Source organism: Balaenoptera borealis, assembly GCF_965194805.1.
Source record: "Balaenoptera borealis genome assembly, chromosome: X".
Classification (NCBI taxonomy): Eukaryota; Metazoa; Chordata; class Mammalia; order Artiodactyla; family Balaenopteridae; genus Balaenoptera; species Balaenoptera borealis.
This window is the reverse complement of record NC_138881.1, coordinates 47117451-47139368: the sequence shown is the minus strand read 5'-3', so window position 1 is coordinate 47139368 and position 21918 is coordinate 47117451. Positions and strand designations below refer to the sequence as shown.

Genomic DNA, 21918 nt, shown 5'->3' with positions numbered 1-21918 from the left:
GCTGATCCCAAAACTCCACAGAGCTGCCCACAAACACTGCCCTCACCTGCCAGTTGCCCCTTCCCCAGCCAAGCCCCAGGCCCCACTGGGCTGATCTCTCCTGCCCTGCCCCATAGGTGTTCTGCGCCCGGCTGCTGGAAGAAGCTCGGAACCGCAGTTCCTTCCCGGCTGACGTCGTCCATGGCATCTTCTCTAACATCTGCTCCATCTATTGCTTCCACCAGCAGTTCCTGCTGCCTGAGCTAGAGAAGCGCATGGAGGAATGGTGAGGGGCCCCAGACCTAAGCTGCCGCCTTCCTGTCCACTTGCCTGCCGAGCCCAGGCCAGATGTGTGCACGAGAGTTCGTTCCTGCCTGCCCTCTCCCCTCACCACCTTTCACAGAAAGAATCAGGCCTAAGCTCTGCTTTCTAGGCCCTCCCAATCTATAATGAAAGACAGATCAGGACTCAGAAAATTACAACAGAATTATAGCAAAGCTCTAAAGAGTATGAGGTTAAGAGCCAAATTGGCTGGGGTCAAATTCCAGTTCTGCCTCTTGCTAGCTTTATGATGTTAAGTGAGTTTCTTAAATTACTCTGCTTCAGTTTCCTCAGCTGTGAAATGAGGGTAATAGTAATAGCCTACCTTGTAGGGTTATTTTAAGGATTAAATGAGTTGATACATGTAGAGAGCTTAAAACAGTACCTGGTATGTAATAAGTGCTAAATGAATGTGAGCTATTGTTTTTTTTGTTGTTTTGTTTGTTTGTTTTTGTTTGTTTTTATCAGTGCTATGATAGAGCTGAGAATGGGAGGCTGTGGGAATCCAGATAAAGGGACCAAAACTAGCCTGGGGGTTAAAGAAGGATTCAGGGAGGAGGTGAGATCTGAGCTGAGTCCTGAGGTAGAAGGGCAAGGTTCATAGGCAGTCTCCTGGCTTCCAAGCTCTCCTCTTCCAATTCATCCTTTAGCGTCTATACCACCTGCCATAATGGTTTTTCTGAACAACAGTCAGACCATGTCACTTCCTGATTAAATCATCTCCATGCTCCCCACACCCACAGGATAAAGCGTGTCTGTGTGACCACAGACGGCTGGCATGAAGTCACTTCCTACATCTCCCCAACTACTATGACCCCTGAGGGCTGAACCAGGGCTGGTTCTTGTGTCTCCCCCAGCAGACTGTGACCAATGAAGGCTGGGACCAGGTTTGGTCCTCTGTGTCCTCCAGTAGACTGTGACTCCTGAGAAGTGCAACCAGGCCTGGTTACTTTGCCCTCCCCTACCTGACAGTGACCCTCTCAGGGCTCAGCTAAGTGTGACTCATTTGTGTCCCCAGAATCACCCAGCACAAGGCTGGGCACAGAATCAAAAAGCAGTGTATGAAGTGGCCCTTGCAGTAAGGTCAGAGCGGGTATTCCAGGATGTGTCATCCCTTGTGCTCAAGGCAGGGCAGAGTTGGGGTGGGTGGCAGCCCAGGCCGTGGTCTCAGGTCAAACTGAGCCTTTTGGCCTACTTTGTGTATAGTATATAAGCAGCATTTCCAAAGGAGCAGACTGGCTGAGAGGTAGATTTCCAGGACTGAGATAAGACCGGCCTACAGGGTGGGGGCATTGTGGGGGACAAGAATCAGCAGGACCACATCAGCCCCTGGTTCCCCCTAGGGACCGCTACCCACGCATTGGAGACATCCTGCAGAAGCTGGCACCCTTCCTCAAGATGTACGGCGAGTATGTGAAGAACTTTGACCGGGCCGTGGAGCTGGTCAACACCTGGACAGAGCGCTCTACCCAGTTTAAAGTGATCATCCATGAGGTGCAGGTAAGCAGTGAAGCTGGATGGGGCCGACTGGGGTGGACAGGTCTGCAGGGACCCAGTCAGGGGTCTTTGGCCAGACCTGAACCCTCCTGCTTCTGCCTGTCACAGAAGGAGGAAGCCTGTGGCAACCTGACCTTGCAGCACCACATGCTGGAGCCCGTGCAGCGCATCCCCCGTTATGAGCTGCTTCTCAAGGACTATCTGTTAAAGCTGCCCCATGGCTCCCCGGACAGCAAGGATGCCCAAAGTGAGTGCACACAACCGGACCCTGCCCCCCCACCCCAAGACTTAACTCACAGGGTCAGCCTTCCATTGCCACGTAATTGAGATCTCAGAATAGGACCTCCAAACTGAAAGGCCCACCTTGAGGGTCTTGAATGAGACCCCAGGATGACCCTCCAGGTTGAGATCTCTACCTGAGCACCCAGACAGAACATTTAGGAGTCCCCCCAGTCTGAAGTTCCCAACTGGAACTCCAGAGTTTGAGGGGCATACCCAGAAAGATCCCCTAAAGGGAGCCATCTGTTTCCTAGGTTGAGACCCCAAGGCTGACCCCTTGACTTGTCCTCAAACGAAGTTGTCCCAAGTCCAAAATGAAACTGAGTCTAAACCCCCAGGGACTGAGCCACCAGGCTAAGAGCCCAGACTGACCCTCTCAGGCCAAGTCCTCTTTACTGAATCTCCACAGCTGAGCTCCCCAGAAAGAGGCTTGTCTCATCAAGCCCCTGACTTTTCATCCTCCACATTAGAGCTTCACTCCGTATCCACCAGCCACTACCCAGAATGACCCTCCCAAAAGAACCCCCATGTCTGATCAGAACCCCACAGAATCACCTCTCCAGAACTGAGCACCTCAGACTGGACTCCATATTTTCTGCCTCCCAAATTTGGATCTCTAGGCTGAGATACCACCTCCTTAGACAAGTACTCACACATTGAACCACTAGAAAAGTGTTTCATTCTGATTCCTTCAGTATGAGACCCACTCCTCAGGGTCACACCCCAAAGAGTGCTGCCCAGAGTCTCCCCAACTTTCTCTCCCCAGACTGTTACTTCCATTCATTCCTTCATTAATATAACAGCTATTTACTGAGCACCTTGGTGTTCTGTGCATTGTCCTAGGCACAGGGGACATGGAGGTGAACAAGACAGACAAGGTCCTTGATCTCAGGGAGTGTGTATTCTACTCAGGGAGATAGACAGTAGACAAAAGTCATAAATACACTGGAGAACATTAGATAGGTGCTATGTGTGATTCAGAGAATAAGAGGGTAATGTGACAGTGACTGGGGGGTCAACTTTAGATTGGGTGGCCTCTCAGAATAGAGGATATTTGAGTCAAATCTGAATAAGAAGGGAGCCACATGCTGAGTAGGGAGGAGCACGTTCCAGGCAGAGGCAACAGCAGGTGCAGAGTTCCTAAGGGGGGGGGGTGGGGAGGGGGTGGCAGCTTGCATATCTCTGGACCAACAAGAGGACCAGTGTGACCTGAGCATGACCAGTGATGGTAGAATGGTGGAAGAAACAGGGCTGGAGACAGGAGCAAGACTTTGAAGGCCAAGATGAGGAGATGGATTTTATTCTGAGTGCAGTGGGTAGCCATGGCAAGGTTTTGATTAGGATCACTTGAGGAGCTAGAAAGGGAGCCGAGAGACCAGTTAGAAGCCTTTTGCAATAATCTAAGTGGGAAAGGTTGGCTTGATGAGAATGGTAGCAGTGGAAGTAGTGAGAAATGGTTGGATTCAGAATATATTATATTTGAAAGTAGCACTGAAAGAACTAGGGTGAATGGGTGTGGGGCTTGGGAGAAAGAGTCAAGAATGACTTGCATGCATATTTTTGGCTGGTGGTGATGGTTCCTGAGATGAGTTTAGGACTTTGATTTGGAGTTAGATGAGCCTGGAATCCCAGAGAGAGAGATTTGGATGTCACTAGCACAGGGATAGTATGCAAAGCCATGAGGCTGGCCATAGTCACCAAGGGACTGAGTGTAAATGGAGAAGAAAAGGGGGCCAAGGACAAAGTTGAGGGAGGTGGAATCAGCAAAGGAGACTTAGAAGGAATAGCCCTAAAGGTAGGAGGAAAACCAAGAAAATGTGGGGTCCTGGAAGCCACAAGGGTCGGGAGCAGACAGTTGTGTCCACTGCTGTGTCCGCTTCCTAAACTGAGCCCCTTCCACCCCACCAGATGGGGCACTTTGCTACCAAGCCTGGACTTCTAGAAAGAGCTAGAACACTAGAAAATTTGATAGCTGAACTCTACAAACAGACCTCCGCAGACTAAGTGCCTTAGTCCTTTCCCCGAATGAGAATCCCCACTGAGGTATCAGGATGAACTATAAAACCTAAACCTCTAGAAAAAGCCTTCCAGACTGACTACCTGGGATGAGCCCCATAGACTGACATCTCCAACCTGAGCCCTTAGGCTGAACCCAGTTTGAGGTCCCAGTTATAGATCCCCCACACTGGTTTTCCCAAACTAACATCCCCAGACTGAGTTTCCAAAATGCTCTCCCCACCCGGGGCGCTGAGAGTGGGTTCCCAGTCACAGCCCTCGGCCTGAGGTCCCAGAGGGAGATTCCCCCAAAAGAGCTTCCCAGTCTCATCTCCTTAGCCACCATTTTATAGACAGGTATTGCCAAACTGAGCACCCTAGATTACCCGCCCCCCCATTTACTGTCGCTCAGACTGAGACTTCTAGCTTGACCCCAAAAGAATGACTCTCCAGATGATGATGATACCTACCTCATAGAATTGTTTTGAGGATAAATGAGATGATCCAGGTGAAGCTATTAGCACAGTACCTGGCACATGGTAAAGACTCAATAAATGTTAGTTGTTTTTATTACTGAATACCCTGACTGATGCCCTCCATACTGAATGCCCCTAAAATCAGCCCCCAGATTGAGTTCACCTAACTTAGGTTCCTCTTTTATACCAATCTCAGCCCTATCTGAGTCCCTAGAATGAACTTCAGAGCTTGAGCTTGGCCAGCTGAGCTCCCCACACTGAGCCCAAAGCTGAACCCCCCAGAAAGAACCTCCCAGTACAGTTTTCTGAGCTGCTCAGAATGAAAATCTCTGAATGAGAGCCAGCCTGAGATGTGCTCACTAAGCTCCCCAGCCCAAGATCTTAAGCTGACCTCCCTATTTTTTTTTACCGCTCAAGACTAAAATCCCCAGGTAGAGCCCCAGAAAGTACCTCCAGGTCTGAGCCCCCACTGAATCCTGGTTCCCCAGACTGACTCCCCCACTTTCTACTTCCCAGACTGAACTCTGGAGCCTGGACCCTAGACTCCCCAAACCAGGCCAGCTGGAACTCCTGGCCTGAGCAGCCTACCCTGAGCCCAAGACTGAACTCAAACCAAGATCCCAGACTGCCAAGCCCAGACCAGGCCCACCAGAGCTTCCAGACCAAGCTCCTACACAAAGCTCCCCAAAGCGCACTCCCTAGCCTGAACCCCCAAATGAAATCCTGGACTGAAATCCCCACACTGAATCCCCAGACAGAGCCTACACACACTGGACCCCTGGAAATGCCAGTCTGTACCTCACACAATACACTTTGATAGCAAAGCGGTCTGAGCCCAGCGGCCTCCACAGGCCTGAACTTATATGCCCACAGCTTGCCAGAGTCTTCTTCCTGTCCCCTTCCCTGGGCACTGCCTGCCTCCACGACCCAGCATGCCCCTTGCCCTGGGGTGGGGGAGATGCAGAATGTGTGGGAGAAAGGGCAGCTCTGATGTCAGCTCTGCTGCCTCCCAGGCAGATAGCCTAGGGCCGGCACCTCTTCTCTCTGAGTCTCAATTTCCTCATTGGACAAACAGGGCACATAGGGTTGTTGTGACAATTGAATGATGGCATGCAAAGCATCTGTTCAGGAGCCCAGGAGAGGATGGTGGGACCTTGGCCCCATCCTAGGGAGCTCCTAGTCTGCTGAGGGATGCAGATATATAAATACACAATGAATACGTAGTATGACTGGTGGGACAGAGGGGAGCAAAGGGGAAGGTGGAAACCCAGACAGTATCCTAATCCAGCCTGGGAACTCAGGGCAGGCTTATCGGAGGAAGTGAGCTGAATTCAGAAGACTGAGTTGGCCAGGTGAAGGAAGACAGGACATGTTTAGAGAGGTACAAGTGGAGAAAGCTGGAGAGGTCAACAGAAGCCAGATCACCAAGGGCCTTGAATGCCAGGCTAAAGGACTGGGTCTTTACCCTGCAGGCAGAGGGAAACCACTGACAGATTTGAACAGAGGAGTGACAGCAAGCTGTGTGTGAGAATGCTCCCTCTGGCAGCTAGGATGGAAAAGGGCTGGGAGCTTGGAGACTGGCACCTGAAAGGCCTGAACTGGGTTAGGGGCCACAGATCTTGAGCACCAAGACTTGGTCATGGAGGTCATTTTCCATGGTCATTTTCCTTGGTCATTTTCCCCTAGGAAAATAACACTTGGTTTGCCAACCATGTGGACCCTCTTCAGAAGCACCTGTGCTCCTCCATTACAGGCATATTTTCTGAGTGGGAAAATACAGCACCGTGCAGACAAGAGAGGGGTGCAGTGCAGCTGGGCCTCAAGCATGGGCAAGATTTGTTAGTGTGTGGAGATGCATAGGGACTTATTTCGTTTTTTTTCTGATACCTGGTCACAATAGGAAATATGGAAATACAGGAAAGCTGAAAGAGGCAGGGAAGAAAATCACCTATGATACGAGACTCCAGAGAATAAGCGTGAGGAACATTTTGACATATTTTCTTCCTGGTGTTTTTTATACACGTATATTTGTGAAATTGAGATCATTCGGTATATAGAAGTTTGTATCCTTTCCTTTTCTTAAAATATCCTGAGCATTTCACAGATTATGAAAAACCCTACAAAAGCATCATTTGCAAAGGTTGTTTAGTATTGCATTATATGAATGCACATTTATTTAACTGGGTTGTTTCTGGTTTGACACTGTTGTAAACACCACTGCAATGAAAGTATATTTGTACAAACGTGTATTTTCTTAGTATAGATTCCTATAATCAGAATTATTGAGACAAAGAATAGGAGCATCTCTTTGCTTCTTTATCTGACTTTTTTCTGATTATAAAAGTAATATGTGTTCTCTGTCAAAAATATGGAATAAGAAGACAATAAAAATCACCCATAGTCCCATCATCCAGAGACAACTTGTTAAACATGGGTATATTTCCTTCCAGTTACATGTGTAACTATTATTGTTGTTTTTTAAATGGTAATAATAATCTTAAGCTTGCGTTTTATTGGCTGCCAGCTATTTCATGTCCTATGATTCTGCTATTGTGGCATTAATTGAGTCAGTTTCTGATTTTAAGTGATGTTGCTATGGACATCTTTGAGGCTGGCACTTTCTGGAATGGGAAGGGTGTGGTCAGGCCAGGAGGAGGTATTCAGGGAGCAGAGACGCTCCCAAGAGCCTTTTCTCTGCTAGTCCCCCCATCTGACCTCCCACTCTGCCCACAGAGTCTCTGGAGCTGATAGCCACAGCAGCAGAGCACTCTAATGCTGCCATCCGCAAAATGGTGAGTGGTCCTTCTAACCCCTGCCCTTCCTTGGCCAAGCCACCTATCTCGATGTCCGTTCTGGGGTGGGGGGCTTGCGACTTGTGGACATATGAGGGGAGGCCAGCACCCCAAACCCTGCCTTTTATTCACTATCTCCTGCCAGGAGCGAATGCACAAGCTGCTGAAGGTATATGAGCTGCTAGGGGGTGAGGAAGACATTGTCAGCCCCACTAAAGAGCTCATAAAAGAAGGCCACATCCTTAAGCTGTCAGCAAAGAACGGGACCACTCAAGACCGATACCTCATACTAGTAAGTGCCACGGGTAGGGATGCATGCCCCCCACCCCCGCCCGCCACATTGACCTGGTACCCACTCAAGGCTATACTTCCTGCTCTCCATTCTTTCCTCTACTAACTCATTGTATTTTCAGTACCTTTACTGGGAGTTTTTTTCTCTCTACTTTACAGATAATGTAACTAAGACTTAGAGAGAAGTGACTTGCCCAAGCCCTCCCAACTAGGAAGGGACTCCCATGCCTAGGCTCTTTCCTTGCAACCTTTGTGCCCAGTCCGGACTGTGTTTTCTCCACCTCAAGGACTCCACCTTGAGTCCCTAGCAGTAAAGCTTCGGGAGTAATAACGGAAGGGAGCTGGGCCACACCCCTTGTGGGTCCTCCACACATACATCTGAAACCTTTTCCTTCCTAGTTCAACGACCGCCTCCTTTACTGTGTGCCCAGGCTGCGGCTCCTTGGCCAGAAGTTTAGCGTGCGGGCACGCATCGATGTAGATGGCATGGAGGTGAGCACCAGGAGGTGGGAAATGGGGACCTGGAGTGGGGCCTTGGTGCTGGGAGGAACAAAGACGTTCTGACTTTGACCCCAAGTGTGTGCATATGTGCAGAGGGCGAGGGCCCTGTAGGGCTCAGTAGGCCTCACCAAGCCCCTTTCTCTCTCCATTCAGCTAAAGGAAAGCTCCAACCTCAATCTGCCTCGGACCTTCCTGGTGTCAGGAAAGCAGCGCTCCCTGGAGCTCCAGGCCAGGTACTTGCCCTTGCCTGTATCTTCCCTCCAGCCCCCTCTTCCCTTCAGATATGCTGAGGCACTCTAGGCCTAGTGCCAGGGCAGAGGCTACCTCCCTAGAGGAGAGATTGTTCCAGAGAAAGGGTGGGTACCTTTCCCCAAAGATGCTTGCTCTTCTGATGGGTTTTATTAGAGGAGAGGGAAGAATGAGATAGTAAACCAAACATAAATAACAACAGCACAAATAGTTTATTGTAGATTCAGAGATTTAAGAGAAATAACAACCAAATGCAATGCTTGGTCCATGATAGGAGTCTGGTTTGAGAAAAACAGCCCTAAAAGACATTTGCAAGGCAATAGGGAAAATCCTAACTGTGAACTGGGCATCAGCTATCAGGGCATTATTGCTAACTTTCTCAGGTGTGATAATGGTATAGGAGGATATAGGAGAATGGCCTTGTTTTTTTTTGTTTTTTTTTAAATTATTTATTTATTTATTGGCTGTGTTGGGTCTTCGCTTCTGTGCTAGGGCTTCCTCTAGTTGTGGCAAACGGGGGCCACTCCTCATTGCGGTGCGCGGGCCTCTCACTATCGCGGCCTCTCTTGTTGCGGAGCACAGGCTCCAGACGCGCAGGCTCAGTAACTGTGGCTCACGGGCCCAGTTGCTCCGCGACACGTGGGATCTTCCCAGACCAGGGCTCGAACCCATGTCCCCTGCATTGGCAGGCAGATTCTCAACCACTGCGCCACCAGGGAAGCCCATGGCCTTGTTTTTTGGTGATGCGTGCTGATGATTTAGTATCATGATACCTGTAACTTATTTTTAAATGATTTATCAACCAAAAAATATATACATATACACACATATTATATCTACATATATAAATATATATTAATATATACATATATGAAATAAATATAGCAAAATATTTTTAAAATTTGTATCTAGATAGTGGGTATATATTTAATGTACTTGTGTTATCCTATCTACTTTTCTGTATGCTTGAAACTTTTCATAATAAAAAAATTTTACATAATAACAAATTTTAAAATAATGCCTAGCTATTTAACAAAGGGGCCTTCATATCCATTCTCTACTTGAATGATTATAATAATAGTTCACATTTAATGAAGACTTGCTCTTATGCCAGGCACAGTTTTTGTTTTGTTTTAATTTTTTTTATTTATTTATTTATGTCTGTGTTGGGTCTTCGTTGCAGTGCACGGGCTTCTCATTGCTGTGGCTTCTCTTGTTGCAGAGCATGGGCTCTAGGTGCACGGGCTTCAGTAGTTGTGGCACACAGGCTCTAGAGAGCAGGCTCAGTAGTTGTGGCGCACGGGCTTAGTTGCTCCACGGCATATGGGATCTTCCCGGACCAGGGCTCGAACCCGTGTCCTCTGCATTGGCTGGCGGATTCTTAACCACTGCGCCACCAGGGAAGTCCCTGCCAGGCACAGTTTTAAGTTAATTTTAACTTAAACAATTTAAGTTTAAATTGACTAGTCAAATTCTTAAAACAACCCTTGAAGTAGCCACTGTTACCATCAACCTCACTTTACAGATGAGGAAACTGAGGCACAGAAGAGTTACGCACCTTGCCCAAGATCCCACAGCTAAAAAGCAGCAGAGCAGGAATTGGAGCTCATGCTGCCTTCTGAGGGCCCAGGTGATAGGGTATCGAGGCCATGGTCAGGGCCAGTGAGTGGATGCACATGGGTAGATGATCTGCTTCTGACAGGCTGCAAGGAATTAAGAAATGAGTCAGAACCCTCATTGCTGGAACTGTGTGGAGGTAGGAGAGAGAGATGAATGTGGGCTAGAGGGTGTCCTCCTGGAAGATGAGAGAAGGGAGTTAGGTTTGATGCTGAGAGACTGAGAGAGCATCTCAGAGGCCTGTGGCCAGGAAAGTGAGAACAAAGGCGACAACAGGCACTTCCAGGGGAGAGCAGGTGTGGGGCCCAGTCAGGCCTCAGCAGAGCCTAAGTGATAAGCCACGTGACTGGGATGAGTCGTCTGCTGGGAGGCTGGGAAGGAGGGGGCTGCAGAGGGATGCTGGGCCCAGAAGGGTGCACCGAACAGTGTAGGGTTTCCTCCTAGTGGCAGAGGGAAGGCATGGAGCATTTGCTTTGCAGTTGCTTTTACTGCCCTTTCAAAAGTTGTTTTTAATGAAAAATTTCAAATATCCAGAAAAGTAGAAATACAACAAATACCCATATGCCCACCATTTAGACAACTGATTCTCAACTTTGGTGACATAGGAATCAGCTGAGGAGCTTTTAAAAAATACTGATGTCTGGGACCCACCCCCTGGAGACTTTGGTTTAATTTGTCTGGGGTATAGCCTGAACATGGGGAGTTTTAAAAGCTCCCCAGATGATTTTAATGTGTGCACCAAGGTTTAGAACCACTGACTTAGGAATCAGTATATATTTTTGCCTTCCGTCCCCAACTCTCTGGTCTGCCCTGCAGTCTCCAAGGCCTCCACCCTGGTGCAGGCCCATCAACTGCTCACTAGGAGTAGGACCAGCTTCTTGGCTGACTCCTGCCTGGCCTCTTCTAATTTTTAGTTGCTCCGTGGCATGTGGGAGCCTGCCTTCTTTTTTTAAATCCAAACAAATTTAATAAGTACCATATCTAATGACTTTACCAAGATCACCAGATATATGGTTGATATAAAAATTAATTGTATTTCTACATACTAGGACCAATTAGAAAATAAAATTAGAAAAATAATGTTCTTTACAATCATATCAAAAGGATCAAATACCTAGAAACAAATTTAATGAAATAGTTTCAAGACCTCTACCCTGAAAGCCATAAAATTTTGCTGAGAGATATTTAAGAGGAACTAAATAAATGAGAGATTTATCATTTCATGTACTGAAATATTCAATATTGATAGGACTACGATGATCTCAAATTGGTCTACAGATTCAGTTCCAATCAAAATCTCAGTAGATTTTTTTTGTGTAAAAGTTGACATACTGATTCTAAATATATATGGAAATGCAACGAACCTAGCACAGCCAGACCAATCTTGATGACAAAGTCTGAAGATTTACATTACCAGATTTCAAGACTTAGCAAAAAACTACTAAAAAGTGTTTTATGGCAGAAGGATATAAACTAGACAGACTGAACAGAATAGAGTCCAAAAATAGATGCATACATATATGGGCACTTTAAGACAAAAGCAGTAAATACAGTTCATGAGGGAAATTATGTAGAGAAATTAGATATCTCTATGGAACAATATGAAGCAGCCATATAAACTTTGATGGATAATAACATACTATTTAAAGCTTAAACAAAAAGCAACTCACACTGATTGAGCACCTAGTGTATCAAGGATTGTGCTGGGCACTTTACAGATCACCTCAGTTACTGCCTAGAACAACCCAGACTGATAATTATCATATCCATTTTACAGGTGAAGAAAAACAAACTGCCCTCCTTTCTCAAACTTGACATTCCAGCAAAAATAGGGAATTATTTATGGTTTCCCGTATGTTCCATACTCTCACTCACACACTTCACTCTTACCCCTGTACTTGAGGGCTAGCACCTCTTTGAGGAAACCTTCTTTAGCAGCCCCCACCCAAACTCTAGGATGGGACAGGTCTCCTGGGCTCCTCAGCCCCATTTTCCTTCTGTCACAGCACTGATCCCCCTGTTTTGTCCCTGTCTCCCCCTCTAGACCGTGAGCTCCTTCCTTGATGGTAGGGTCCTCTCTGAGGCCCAAGTTCCTAGCACAGGGTCTGGAGAGTATTAATAACTGTTGAATAAATAAACTCAGATAGGTTATATGACTTGCCTAAGGTCACATAAGTGATAAGTGAAGGAGCAGAGGGTCAAACTCAGGTCTTTCCAACTCCAAAACACCTGCTCTTTACCACTACAATTGCTTTTGGTTGGCCTGCCTAACCCAACATCTTTCTTTCCCCCTGCCCCCACCACCTTCCCTACCCAAGGACTGAGGAGGAGAAGAAAGACTGGGTCCAGGTAACATCCAAGAAGGCTTTGTGGTAGGGGGCTGGAAGAGTATTAACAGGTCTTCAAGGGGGTGGTGGGCTCTCCCCTAAAATTCACATCTGACCAGAATGGGCCTGGACACCTGCCTTCCAATAAACTTTACCATCCCCATTTTACAGATAAGCAAACTGAGGCCCAGAGGTTAAGCAGAAACTAACCAATTCTTCCTTTAGAAAGCTGGCTCCTCTGAGGGTGTAACCCCAGTGAGTTAAGCCCTGTAAAACCTTAATCCCAGATAGTAATAGCCAGGAAGGCCTTCTGTGGTTTTTCAGCCCCTGATCCCCCTCCCCCACTTCACAAGTATAAGAACTGAGACCTGGATTCGGGAAGGGGCTTGCCCAAGGTCATACACCTAGCAAGGGGTAGAGCTGGGCCTAGAACCCAACTTTTCTGACTCCAAGCTAGGTTATAGGAAGGTGAGGTAAGGGTGGAAATGGGTGGGTTTTGAGGTGTTCTGACCTCTTATTTCTTACACCTCCTCCCAGGCCATCAACTCTACCCTCCTGAAGCATGAACAGACGCTGGAGACCTTCAAACTGTTGAACTCCACAAACAGGGAAGATGAAGACACACCCCCCAACTCTCCAGTAAGAGTCCCCACCCCCTCCTCCTGCACCGGGACCCCCTCCGGGCCTCCAGGTGCCCACCTTACCTTGTGATGCTCCTCTCCCCTTCCCAGAGGGTAAAGACCAGAGAGGCAGTGCATGACCTCAGAAGCACAGTCTTCTTTTGGTAGGGCCACAGAGAAATCATTGGGCAAACAATGCTCAGAAAGTAGATGTGACTGGTCGTCAGTTGCACAGTGAGGTAGAGCAGAGCCAGGACTCAAAGGCAGGTCTTCTGAATGTATCTGCTGCCTCCCAGTGATGATCCAAGCCTTGGGGCAGGGGCAGGGGCAAGGGCTGGATGGACTGGACTGGGGAGTAGCTGTCGCTGACCTGAGACCTGGCCCTCTCTCCAGAATGTGGATCTTGGGAAGCGGGCACCTACGCCCATCCGGGAAAAGGAAGTCACCATGTGCATGCGCTGCCAGGAGCCCTTCAATTCCATCACCAAACGCAGGCACCACTGCAAGGCCTGCGGGCATGTGAGTGTTGGGAGGCAGGGGCAGAGCTAGGGAGGGGACAGGCTGGCAGCCCAAAGGCCCACTTCTAAATGGGCACTCTCTAAGTGGGGGGAGGCTGTGAGTCTGCTGTGGGAGTTGGTACATTGAAGGGGAAGGCCTGCTGGAATCAGGCTGTTCTTACCCACTTGCCACCCAGGTGGTTTGTGGGAAGTGCTCCGAGTTCCGGGCCCGCCTTGTCTATGACAACAACCGCTCCAACCGTGTGTGCACTGACTGCTATGTGGCCTTGCATGGGGTGCCCGGGAGCAGCCCAGCCTGCAGCCAGCATACACCCCAGCGCCGGAGGTCCATCCTGGAGGTAAGAGCCAAGCCCCCCAACTAACCCACCCACACTGACCACATGGACCCCAGCCACCCACGCAGTGGTGGCTGAGGCCTGGGCACCTCTGAAATCGTAGTACCGTGTGTATCCACTGAACAAGTGACCCAGGCTTGGAGTGAGTCAAATGAGTATGAGTGAATGAAAGAGTAATTTTTATTTAAGTGCTTTATTCTTCACAGTAACTTACCTATCAATGCTATTCCTATTCCTGTTTTACAAATGAGGAAACTGAGGCCCTGGGAGGTTATTTGCCCATGTTACACAGTGAGTGACAGCTTTCTTATTACAAAGTAGGATATATGCACTGAAGAAAGTTAGACAATATAAACAAAAACAAAAACAACGTACTCCTTTGACCCAGAGATTACCACCATTAACGCTTATGCTTCCTATCTTTCTAGATGCATGCACATACACACACTTTTGCTTTTGTTTTTTAAATTGAGGTATTTATTTTATTTAACGCTTAAAGAAAGCTAATCTGTGCCAGGCACTCTTCTAAGCGCTTTGCATGTATTAATTCATTTAATCCTTACAACAGCCCTATATGCTCTCCTTCCAAGTCAATATATTTCCATCTAGGGCTGGGATTCTGGGACTGACTGCCTTACCCACCCACCCAACCCCTTAACCACAACGCTAGGTTGCTTCTCGCTGAGTGCAGGGAATGCATGTGATGAAAGATGAAAAAAAAGATGAAGTGTAAATGCATAAATGACTTGAGGAATAAATGGACTGATGGAAGAATGCCTGACTGGCATTTAGGTGCCCCCACTGAGAGCTACACACCCCTCCCACCAACTCTTAGAGGCAGCAGCCATGGCCCAAATCCGGCAGACAAGCCTGGCTTTGAATCTCAACTCTGACTCACTGAGTGACAACGGGCAAATCACTCCCGCCACCTGAGCTTCAGCATCCTCCTCTGAGACATGGAAATAGCAATCCCTATACTGAGGGGGTGTTGAAGCCAAGAGGAGCCAGGCTAGACCTCCTATCAACATTGATGCCCCCCATGTCTCTGGCCACAGAAACAGGCCTCAGTGGCCGCGGAGAACAGCGTCATCTGCAGCTTCCTGCACTACATGGAGAAGGGCGGGAAAGGCTGGCACAAGGCATGGTTTGTGGTCCCTGAGAACGAACCCTTGGTGCTGTACATCTACGGAGCCCCTCAGGTGTGCATCCTACTCCTTTGGGTCCTTTCAGCCACCTGGCAAAACCAGGCTGCCCTCCTTTCACCTGAGTCCTTCACCTCTCCTTGACCTTGGAGGATAGGGTGAACCTAAGGAGAAATCAGAAGCCCCCACCCTTGTGAGACAAAGACTTGCTAGAGACAAGGAGTGACTGTGGGTCAACTTATGTAGAGAAAAGTCGGTGACTTGTGGGGGGGCTAGCTTCTTGGAGGAAGCTGTAGTGGAGACAAGGCACTGCTTAATCCAATTTGGAGTGGGGAAGATGCAGATGGGGGGCAACAGCCCAAAGGCCGGAAAACATTATATGCTAAAGAGACTAGCCCACCTGGTTTGGGGTGTGGAAGGAAAGAGGTATTTGAACCAGCCTGCATTCTAGCCCCAGTTCAGACATTTTCCTGTTGCTCAGTGAAGTCACGTAAGGTTCTTGAGCAGGGGAAGAAAAAGAGGGGTTTAGCAGATACAAAACCAGTGAGAAGCCCAACCCCTAGGTGACCCCTGGCTTTGTCCCTGTTCCCCAGGATGTGAAAGCCCAGCGCAGCCTGCCCCTCATTGGCTTTGAGGTGGGGCCTCCTGAGGCTGGGGAACGGCCTGACAGACGGCATGTCTTCAAGATCACCCAGAGCCACCTGAGCTGGTACTTCAGCCCTGAGACAGAGGAGCTGCAGCGGCGCTGGATGGCTGTGCTCGGCCGGGCAGGCCGTGGGGACACGTTCTGCCCAGGGCCCACACTGTCTGAGGACAGAGAGATGGAGGAGGCACCAGTGGCAGCTTCAGGAGCCACGGCGGAACCCTCCGAAGCCCCCCAGACCCGAGACAAGACCTAGAGGGTTTGTGGGTAACTGGGGCCCCCTGCCCCACACTCTAGCTGCCCATGTCCAATTGAGGGCCCCAGCCCGCTCTCTCCCAGCTCAGTCAATACTTGAACTCCCATCATGGGCACTTTCAATCCTGAATGCTGGGTCTTGGGTTTTTTAATTCATCTTTTCACAAAACCTGGGCTTTTAAAAAAAATATTCCTACAGTGATGTTAATTTTTTTTAAACCCTGTCCTCCAGGGAGGGTGGGAGCTGTTGCTAGACCTGCCTGAATTAGGCCATTTCCCCCAACCCCTCAATACCCTACAGATCCTGCCTCCACCCAATTCCCCACAAAGCACCAGAGGCAGGAGATCTGGATTCAAGTGCCAGCTCTGCCACTGACCCCATGGTCCTGGCCCACCCCTGCCCCCTCAACCAGTGTCTTCACATGTATGATGCTACATGGGGTGGTGACCTCCTGCCTCTCCCACGGCTTACAGCTTCTACCTGGCCCCAGGCTACCCAGTATTTTATCGTCCAGACCCATGGCAGGGCCACCGGGCAGGACAGGGGAACAGGGGGGGAGGACAATGAATACTCTTTGTTTTGTTTTTTAAAGAAAAATACAGTTTATTTCAGGCTTACGGAAACATTCAGAGCGCTGCTGTGCTCCATTCGTCCATCTGTTTGTTTGTCCAAAGTACCAGGCTGCTGGGGTGGGCCCAGAAACTGCTCCCTTGCTGAGCTCTGAAGCTCAGCTCCCAGAAGGCTGATTCCAAGACTACTCACAGGTCAAGCCACAAATTAAACAATAAGGTATTATTTATTGAGGTCTTAAGCCTCATCCCTGGACTTCAATGGGATGAGGAGTTTGAAAAGAGGTTGAAGGAGACAGAAAACAAAGCCCAGGTCCCCCGAGCTCACTGCCTAGACAAGGTCTTAGACATCCTGAAGGAACCCAGGGCTAGAAACTGGGCTGCAGGAAGGAAGCGTTCCTGGGAGGTTCCAATTTCTGGGCAGGGGCATAGAGCTGCTCTGTGTGGGGGCGGGGGGAAGCGAGGGAGAGGTACCACAGCTACTTCCATTCACATCATCAACTAACCTCTCTTCCATGAGCAAGCTCATCTCAACATTCCTTACCCAGCGGGAATACTGGTTCTCCTGTTGGTCCTCTCCCTTCACACATCCACCTGCCTACTACCAGCCAGCGTTTAGCTTTTCCTCTAGTCACTCCCATACCCACTCATCCCTCCCTCTTCACGCTGACTGCACCCAAGTGGCACTTTGCTGGGAAACCAGGCCTCATCACTCAGACCACCCCAAGACCAAAGACCCTTGGGCTCTTCTTCCCCTGGAAGGAGCTGGACAGGGGAATGGGAGAGGGTGGAGATGGGGTAACCAGTCCAGAGGTCCATGACCCTCCAAAAAACCCCTACAAATAAGCCCCAAACAACTAGCAAACAAGGACCCAGACTATTTCCAGCCCCACTCATTTCTTTCTCCGGACAACGGTCCAGCCATCCTCCACTATATCCTCTTCCTTAATAGTCTGGGAGTCTGGACCAGGCTGGGGGCAGACCCCATCTGTAGCTGCCCCATCAGCTGCGACCTGGAGGAGAAATACAAGAGAGAGCTAAATACAACACCTCCCAACTGTGGCCAGTGGAGACCCAGGCTCTCCCAGCTTTGCCAGGACTGGCTGTGTGACCTTAGGAAAGTTTCCTGCCCTCTCTGGATAATACAACCACCACCACCATCACCACCACCCCCATCACTTCCCTGTGAAACTAGGTGATCTTCCAGAAGATTGAAAATATCTGCATCTCCACACCCAAGAGGCACCCCCTTCACCTCCATCTCCTCCACGCTGTTTGCATCATCATCCTCATCAGTCTCTCTGGCTGTCGTCAGTGCGGTGGCTCTGACCTTGCACTTTCTTTGGGTGATGAGAGAGGCCATCTCCTTCAGAGCAGCCCTATCACCCCTCTCGAAGTGGTGGAACATGGTCTGTAGCTGCTGGCTCACCTACCAAGAAAACATTCAACCAGCTTGGATTTTCTAGAGAACCTACAATACAACCAGCCCGTGTTTGCAGCAAGAGTGGGAAGGGGTCTGGAATTTTCCAGAAGAGAATGGGGCTCTTTCCTCCCCAAGGAGTTCACTAATGAAGCAATCACATATGAAGGGCTCAGTAAGGGTCTGAAGCATTGAAGGAGGGCCTCCTAGCAGGGAAGGCACTAGAACTGGGTTTGAAAGATGGAAGATGTAAAAAGGGAAGGCAATCCCAGCGGGGGCAGTAATGTTAACCAGAGCAGGGGTGGAAATGTACCTGGCCTGATGTGCCCTTGAGATGGGGGTGACGAACAGACCTAGCTGAGAATGACGTATAGAAAGAAATAAAAGAGGCAAGATTTGAAAAGCCTGGGAAGACTAGACTCAGGCAATAGGGAGTCATAGAAAGTTCTTGCACAGGACTCAAGAAAAGAATGGTTACAGCCAAAAGTATTGGTCTAAAACAGACAGCTAGGGAGAAGAAAGGCTGCAGGCAGGGAGACAGCAGTTGTATCCACGATATGCTCACCTGGGGCAGACTCCCATCCTCCACAACCGTATCAAACTCGTTTGTCATTAGCTCCCCGAGGAAGTCCTCCACCTCATCTAGCTCCAAGTCAGCTGAGTAGGAAAGGATAGGGTCCTCTCATCAAAGACCAGCCAACTTCATCACCCCTGCCCACTACTCTTCAATACCTACTTAGTGGATCCACATCTGGTTGGTGGGTAAAGGTTCAGTGAGCCTTTTATTTGCTAAAGTGCTCTACTTTCCAGGTTTTAACATGATTTTTAAAAAGAAAAAAACCAAACACTAAATAAAATACCTAATTTCCAATCTCCTGCATTCTACTAAGCCCTCTATTCCTGCAGCATTCCATCCACACTCGACCTCTTTCATCTGGCCTATTTTAACCGGCCTCCTCTCTGTGTGACCTTGAGCATGTGACTTACTCATCTCCAAGCCTCAGTTTTCTCATCTGCAAAGTGATGTTAATAGTAACCTCCTTGAAGGTCTGTTATGAGAAGTCACCCAAACAATGCCTAGCACAGGGGAGACCCATAATCCATGTTCACTTCCATCACTCAAGGGCTGAAGTTTTTGAAATGTAGACTCTTTCCAACTGTGGTTCCACCGACACAGGAGGCCACAGACCAATGGCATAGGGAAGAAGAAATGGATATAAGTACTTGCCACGATGAAATCATCACAGCCTTGACCTAACATCCTATTGTGTTACTTTGGCTAAGACTCTTGGCTCCACTTACCTTATAGGCCCATGCTCTACTTTTTCTGAGTTAGAGAATAACTCAAGAAAGTCTTCCACAAAGCTCCTTGCTCTCTTCCCTCTGGGAGAGCTCATTCACCCCCTTGGCTTTCCCTAACACTCTAATATCCCCCAAATCTGTCTCCAACCCAGACTACTCTCCACCTGTTTCACAGGTGCCTCAGACCCTCCATATCCAAAGCCAGATTCATCACCTTACCGTGCAAACCTACTTCTCATTCCCCAGCGTTCTTCTATTCCATGAAAGGCACCTAAGCCACCCAGCGACTCAAACCTGAAACCTGTCTCCCTTCCCCTCCCCCTCTACAGCCAAACAATTTCCTTAGGACCACCCCTTCTTTCCCATGACTATTGCCACTGCCCTAGTTCAGGCCTCATCATTTTCTAGACAGAAACAGCTTTCTCATCAGTCTTTCCCTCTCCAGTCCATGCTCCACACTGACTACTTTCTAGCCAGAAAACCCCATCGTTTTAGATCCTGCTCATGAATTTTTAATCACCTACTGCAGTGTTTCATGTTCTGCTTCTGAGAAATAACTGTCCTGCTGGGTTTTAAGGGAAGCTGTTCATAGAAAACTAATGGGAACCAAAGGTAAACAGGTTTCTTTTTGGTGATTAACCTTATCCAAGCCTTTAATATGTTAATGATTACTGTGACTCTTAAGTAAGAACTGAAAAAAAGAGCTTTTCTTATATAATTTGACTGGAGCAGCTTTTTCTTCGCTGAACATCTAACAGAACTAGTCTTCCAAAGCATGCATTTTGGCAAACACTAGCTTAAAGGACAAAAATCAAAGGCCTTCCATGTCTCACCCCTTTCCAGGGTCCCCTCCAACCCCCAATCTCCACCACTCCTCCCTTCCACACACCCACAAGCACACACACACCGTTACTCTAACACTGAGCTCCCCGCCACTTTCCAAATATAACGCATAATCTCCTCATACCACAGGACTTATTTTTGAGTGCTGCTCTCTGCCTCCTCCAGCTAGTTAACTCCTTCTCATCCCTTAAGATTCAGCCCAATCACCACCACCCCCTAACGATCTCCAAAAGACGCCTCCTTCCCAGTCTCACATTACCCAAGCACCGAGCTCCTCTTTATTAGAACACCTATCACCCTATGTGTAAACGCCTATTTACTTATCTCGATCCCTCACTAGATGGTAAACTTCCTTGAGAGAAAAGACACTGCCTAATGTCATCTCCAAGACTAAAAAACTATATGAAAAATTTTGTAAAAATCATATTTCGCAAAAGACTCCCTGCAGGGCCCCTTATTCTTATACGACCCTCAAGACACACCAAAGATGTAGATCTCTGCTGTCCAAATAGTCAAATGTGGTTACTGAGCACTTAAAGTGTGGCTAGGCCAAAAAAATGAGATGTGCTAAAACTGAAAAACACCCACCAGATTTTGAAAACGTAATGCTAAAAAAAAATGTAAAACATCTCATTAATAGTGTTTTATACTGACTACATGTTGAAGTATTTTGGATATGTTGAGTTGAATAATATTAATTTCATCTGCTTTTTACTTTATTAAAGTGGCTGCTGAAAAATTTTAAATTACGTGATGCGACTAGCATTGTATTTCTATTGGACTGCGCTGGTGGATACTTTTATATCCATTTTACAAATTATGAAACTGAGTCTCAGGGGAGTAAACCGACTTGTCCAGCCTGATATCCTGAGTCAATGGCACGGCCCGTAAGGCATTCGAACTCAGGATTCTGACTCCAAAGCCTGCATTCATTCCACCTCGCCCTCAGGTACCAACCGACAATTGCGCAAGAGGAAGTGCGGACTCACTAGGATCGGCCTCTTCCTTCCCATGCCCCCACAGAGACACATCCTAGCGCCTCACATTCACTCACCATTGCGGAAGAAGTACTCCTCCACTGCACCCCCCAGCCACTCAGCCTTCTCCTGGCTGTGCACACCCCCGAAGCCGTTCTCCACAGCGATCTGCGAACACAGGCCCAAGCCCACCACGTCAGCCCGGGAACCGGCCTACAGGGGCGCAGGAGGCCGCTGCTTACACCGCCCAACCAAGCCTCGGGCGGCTCGCCGGGCCAACTCCTGTTCTGCCCCGGTCTTTAACCTTTGTCCCAGCCGCGGCCCCGCTCACCTGCAAGGCGGGCCAGGCCTCCAGCGCGGCGCGGACAGCAACCCCGAAGAGCGCTCGCGAATCTTCAGCAGCGCCCGCCATCATCCGGCCGCGGAGCACGTGACATCAAGGCGGGCCAATACCTGTGCAGCACCGCCCAGGCAGAAGGAGTCGGAAGCCGAGCCTGAGAACGCAGATTCGCCTTTCCGCAGACCTGGCAGCAAGACTAGAGCAATAGAAAAGTCTGTCGAGCAATCGATGACACCACCGCCGTCACTCACATGTAATAATTAAATCTAAGGAAGCCAGGAGGGGAGGGCGGCTGAGGCCATGAGTTCCGGACCCATGGGTACTGCGCGGAAAAGATGTGAGGAACTTATTAAAGATGCACATTTCAGGCCCTAGGACAGAAGAAGCAACCTCACGTAGCATTGCCTAAAAATCTGCATTTAATAATGCATCCTAACATCTATAGAACACTCCACCCAATAACAGCAGAATACACATTTTTCTGAAGTGCACGTGGAGCATTTTCCAGGACAGACCATATGTTAAGTCTAAAGCAGGCCTCAATAGATTTAAAAGGATTGAAATCATACAAAGTACGTTCTCTGACCACAATGGAATGAAATTAGAAGTCAATAACGGAAAGACATTTG

The 21918-nt window shown here is 48.6% G+C and overlaps 2 protein-coding genes across 4 annotated transcripts in view; one reads left to right on the top strand and one right to left on the bottom strand.

The window, feature by feature from the left end:
• Positions 1-16461, top strand: part of FGD1 (FYVE, RhoGEF and PH domain containing 1) — a 36853-nt gene extending 20392 nt beyond the window's left edge. For both annotated transcript variants that reach the window (XM_082376574.1, XM_082376575.1), the window contains 13 exons: positions 117-265; positions 1644-1800; positions 1906-2044; positions 7281-7339; positions 7485-7631; positions 8030-8122; positions 8285-8364; positions 12316-12346; positions 12862-12963; positions 13338-13463; positions 13639-13800; positions 14853-14996; positions 15533-16461. In XM_082376574.1, the coding sequence (XP_082232700.1) occupies positions 117-265; positions 1644-1800; positions 1906-2044; positions 7281-7339; positions 7485-7631; positions 8030-8122; positions 8285-8364; positions 12316-12346; positions 12862-12963; positions 13338-13463; positions 13639-13800; positions 14853-14996; positions 15533-15838 (1695 nt within the window). In that variant the 3' untranslated portion in view covers positions 15839-16461. The remainder of the gene's footprint in view (positions 1-116; positions 266-1643; positions 1801-1905; positions 2045-7280; positions 7340-7484; positions 7632-8029; positions 8123-8284; positions 8365-12315; positions 12347-12861; positions 12964-13337; positions 13464-13638; positions 13801-14852; positions 14997-15532) is intronic.
• Positions 16462-16615: 154 nt separating this feature from the next.
• Positions 16616-21414, bottom strand: TSR2 (TSR2 ribosome maturation factor). Of its 2 annotated transcripts, XM_082376737.1 has the most exons (5): positions 21281-21414; positions 21027-21117; positions 18393-18484; positions 17663-17836; positions 16616-17420 (listed from the first exon to the last, which is right to left on the bottom strand). In XM_082376737.1, exons 1-5 carry the CDS (start codon positions 21362-21364, stop codon positions 17301-17303), a joined length of 561 nt encoding a protein of 186 aa, XP_082232863.1. In that variant the 5' UTR covers positions 21365-21414; the 3' UTR covers positions 16616-17300. The 2 variants fall into 2 exon arrangements, with proteins under 2 accessions (XP_082232863.1, XP_082232862.1); XM_082376736.1 differs by having other exon boundaries at positions 16616-17836.
• Positions 21415-21918: the final 504 nt, after the last annotated feature.

Coding starts and splice junctions, on each gene's coding strand:
- TSR2 (XM_082376736.1), bottom strand. CDS start 21,364: ATGATGGCGGGCGCTGCTGAAGATTCGCGAGCGCTCTTCGGGGTTGCT. Junction 18,485..21,026: donor GGAGTACTTCTTCCGCAATG/GTGAGTGAATGT, acceptor TTTCCTACTCAG/CTGACTTGGAGCTAGATGAG. Junction 17,837..18,392: donor AGGATGGGAGTCTGCCCCAG/GTGAGCATATCG, acceptor TTTTCTTGGTAG/GTGAGCCAGCAGCTACAGAC.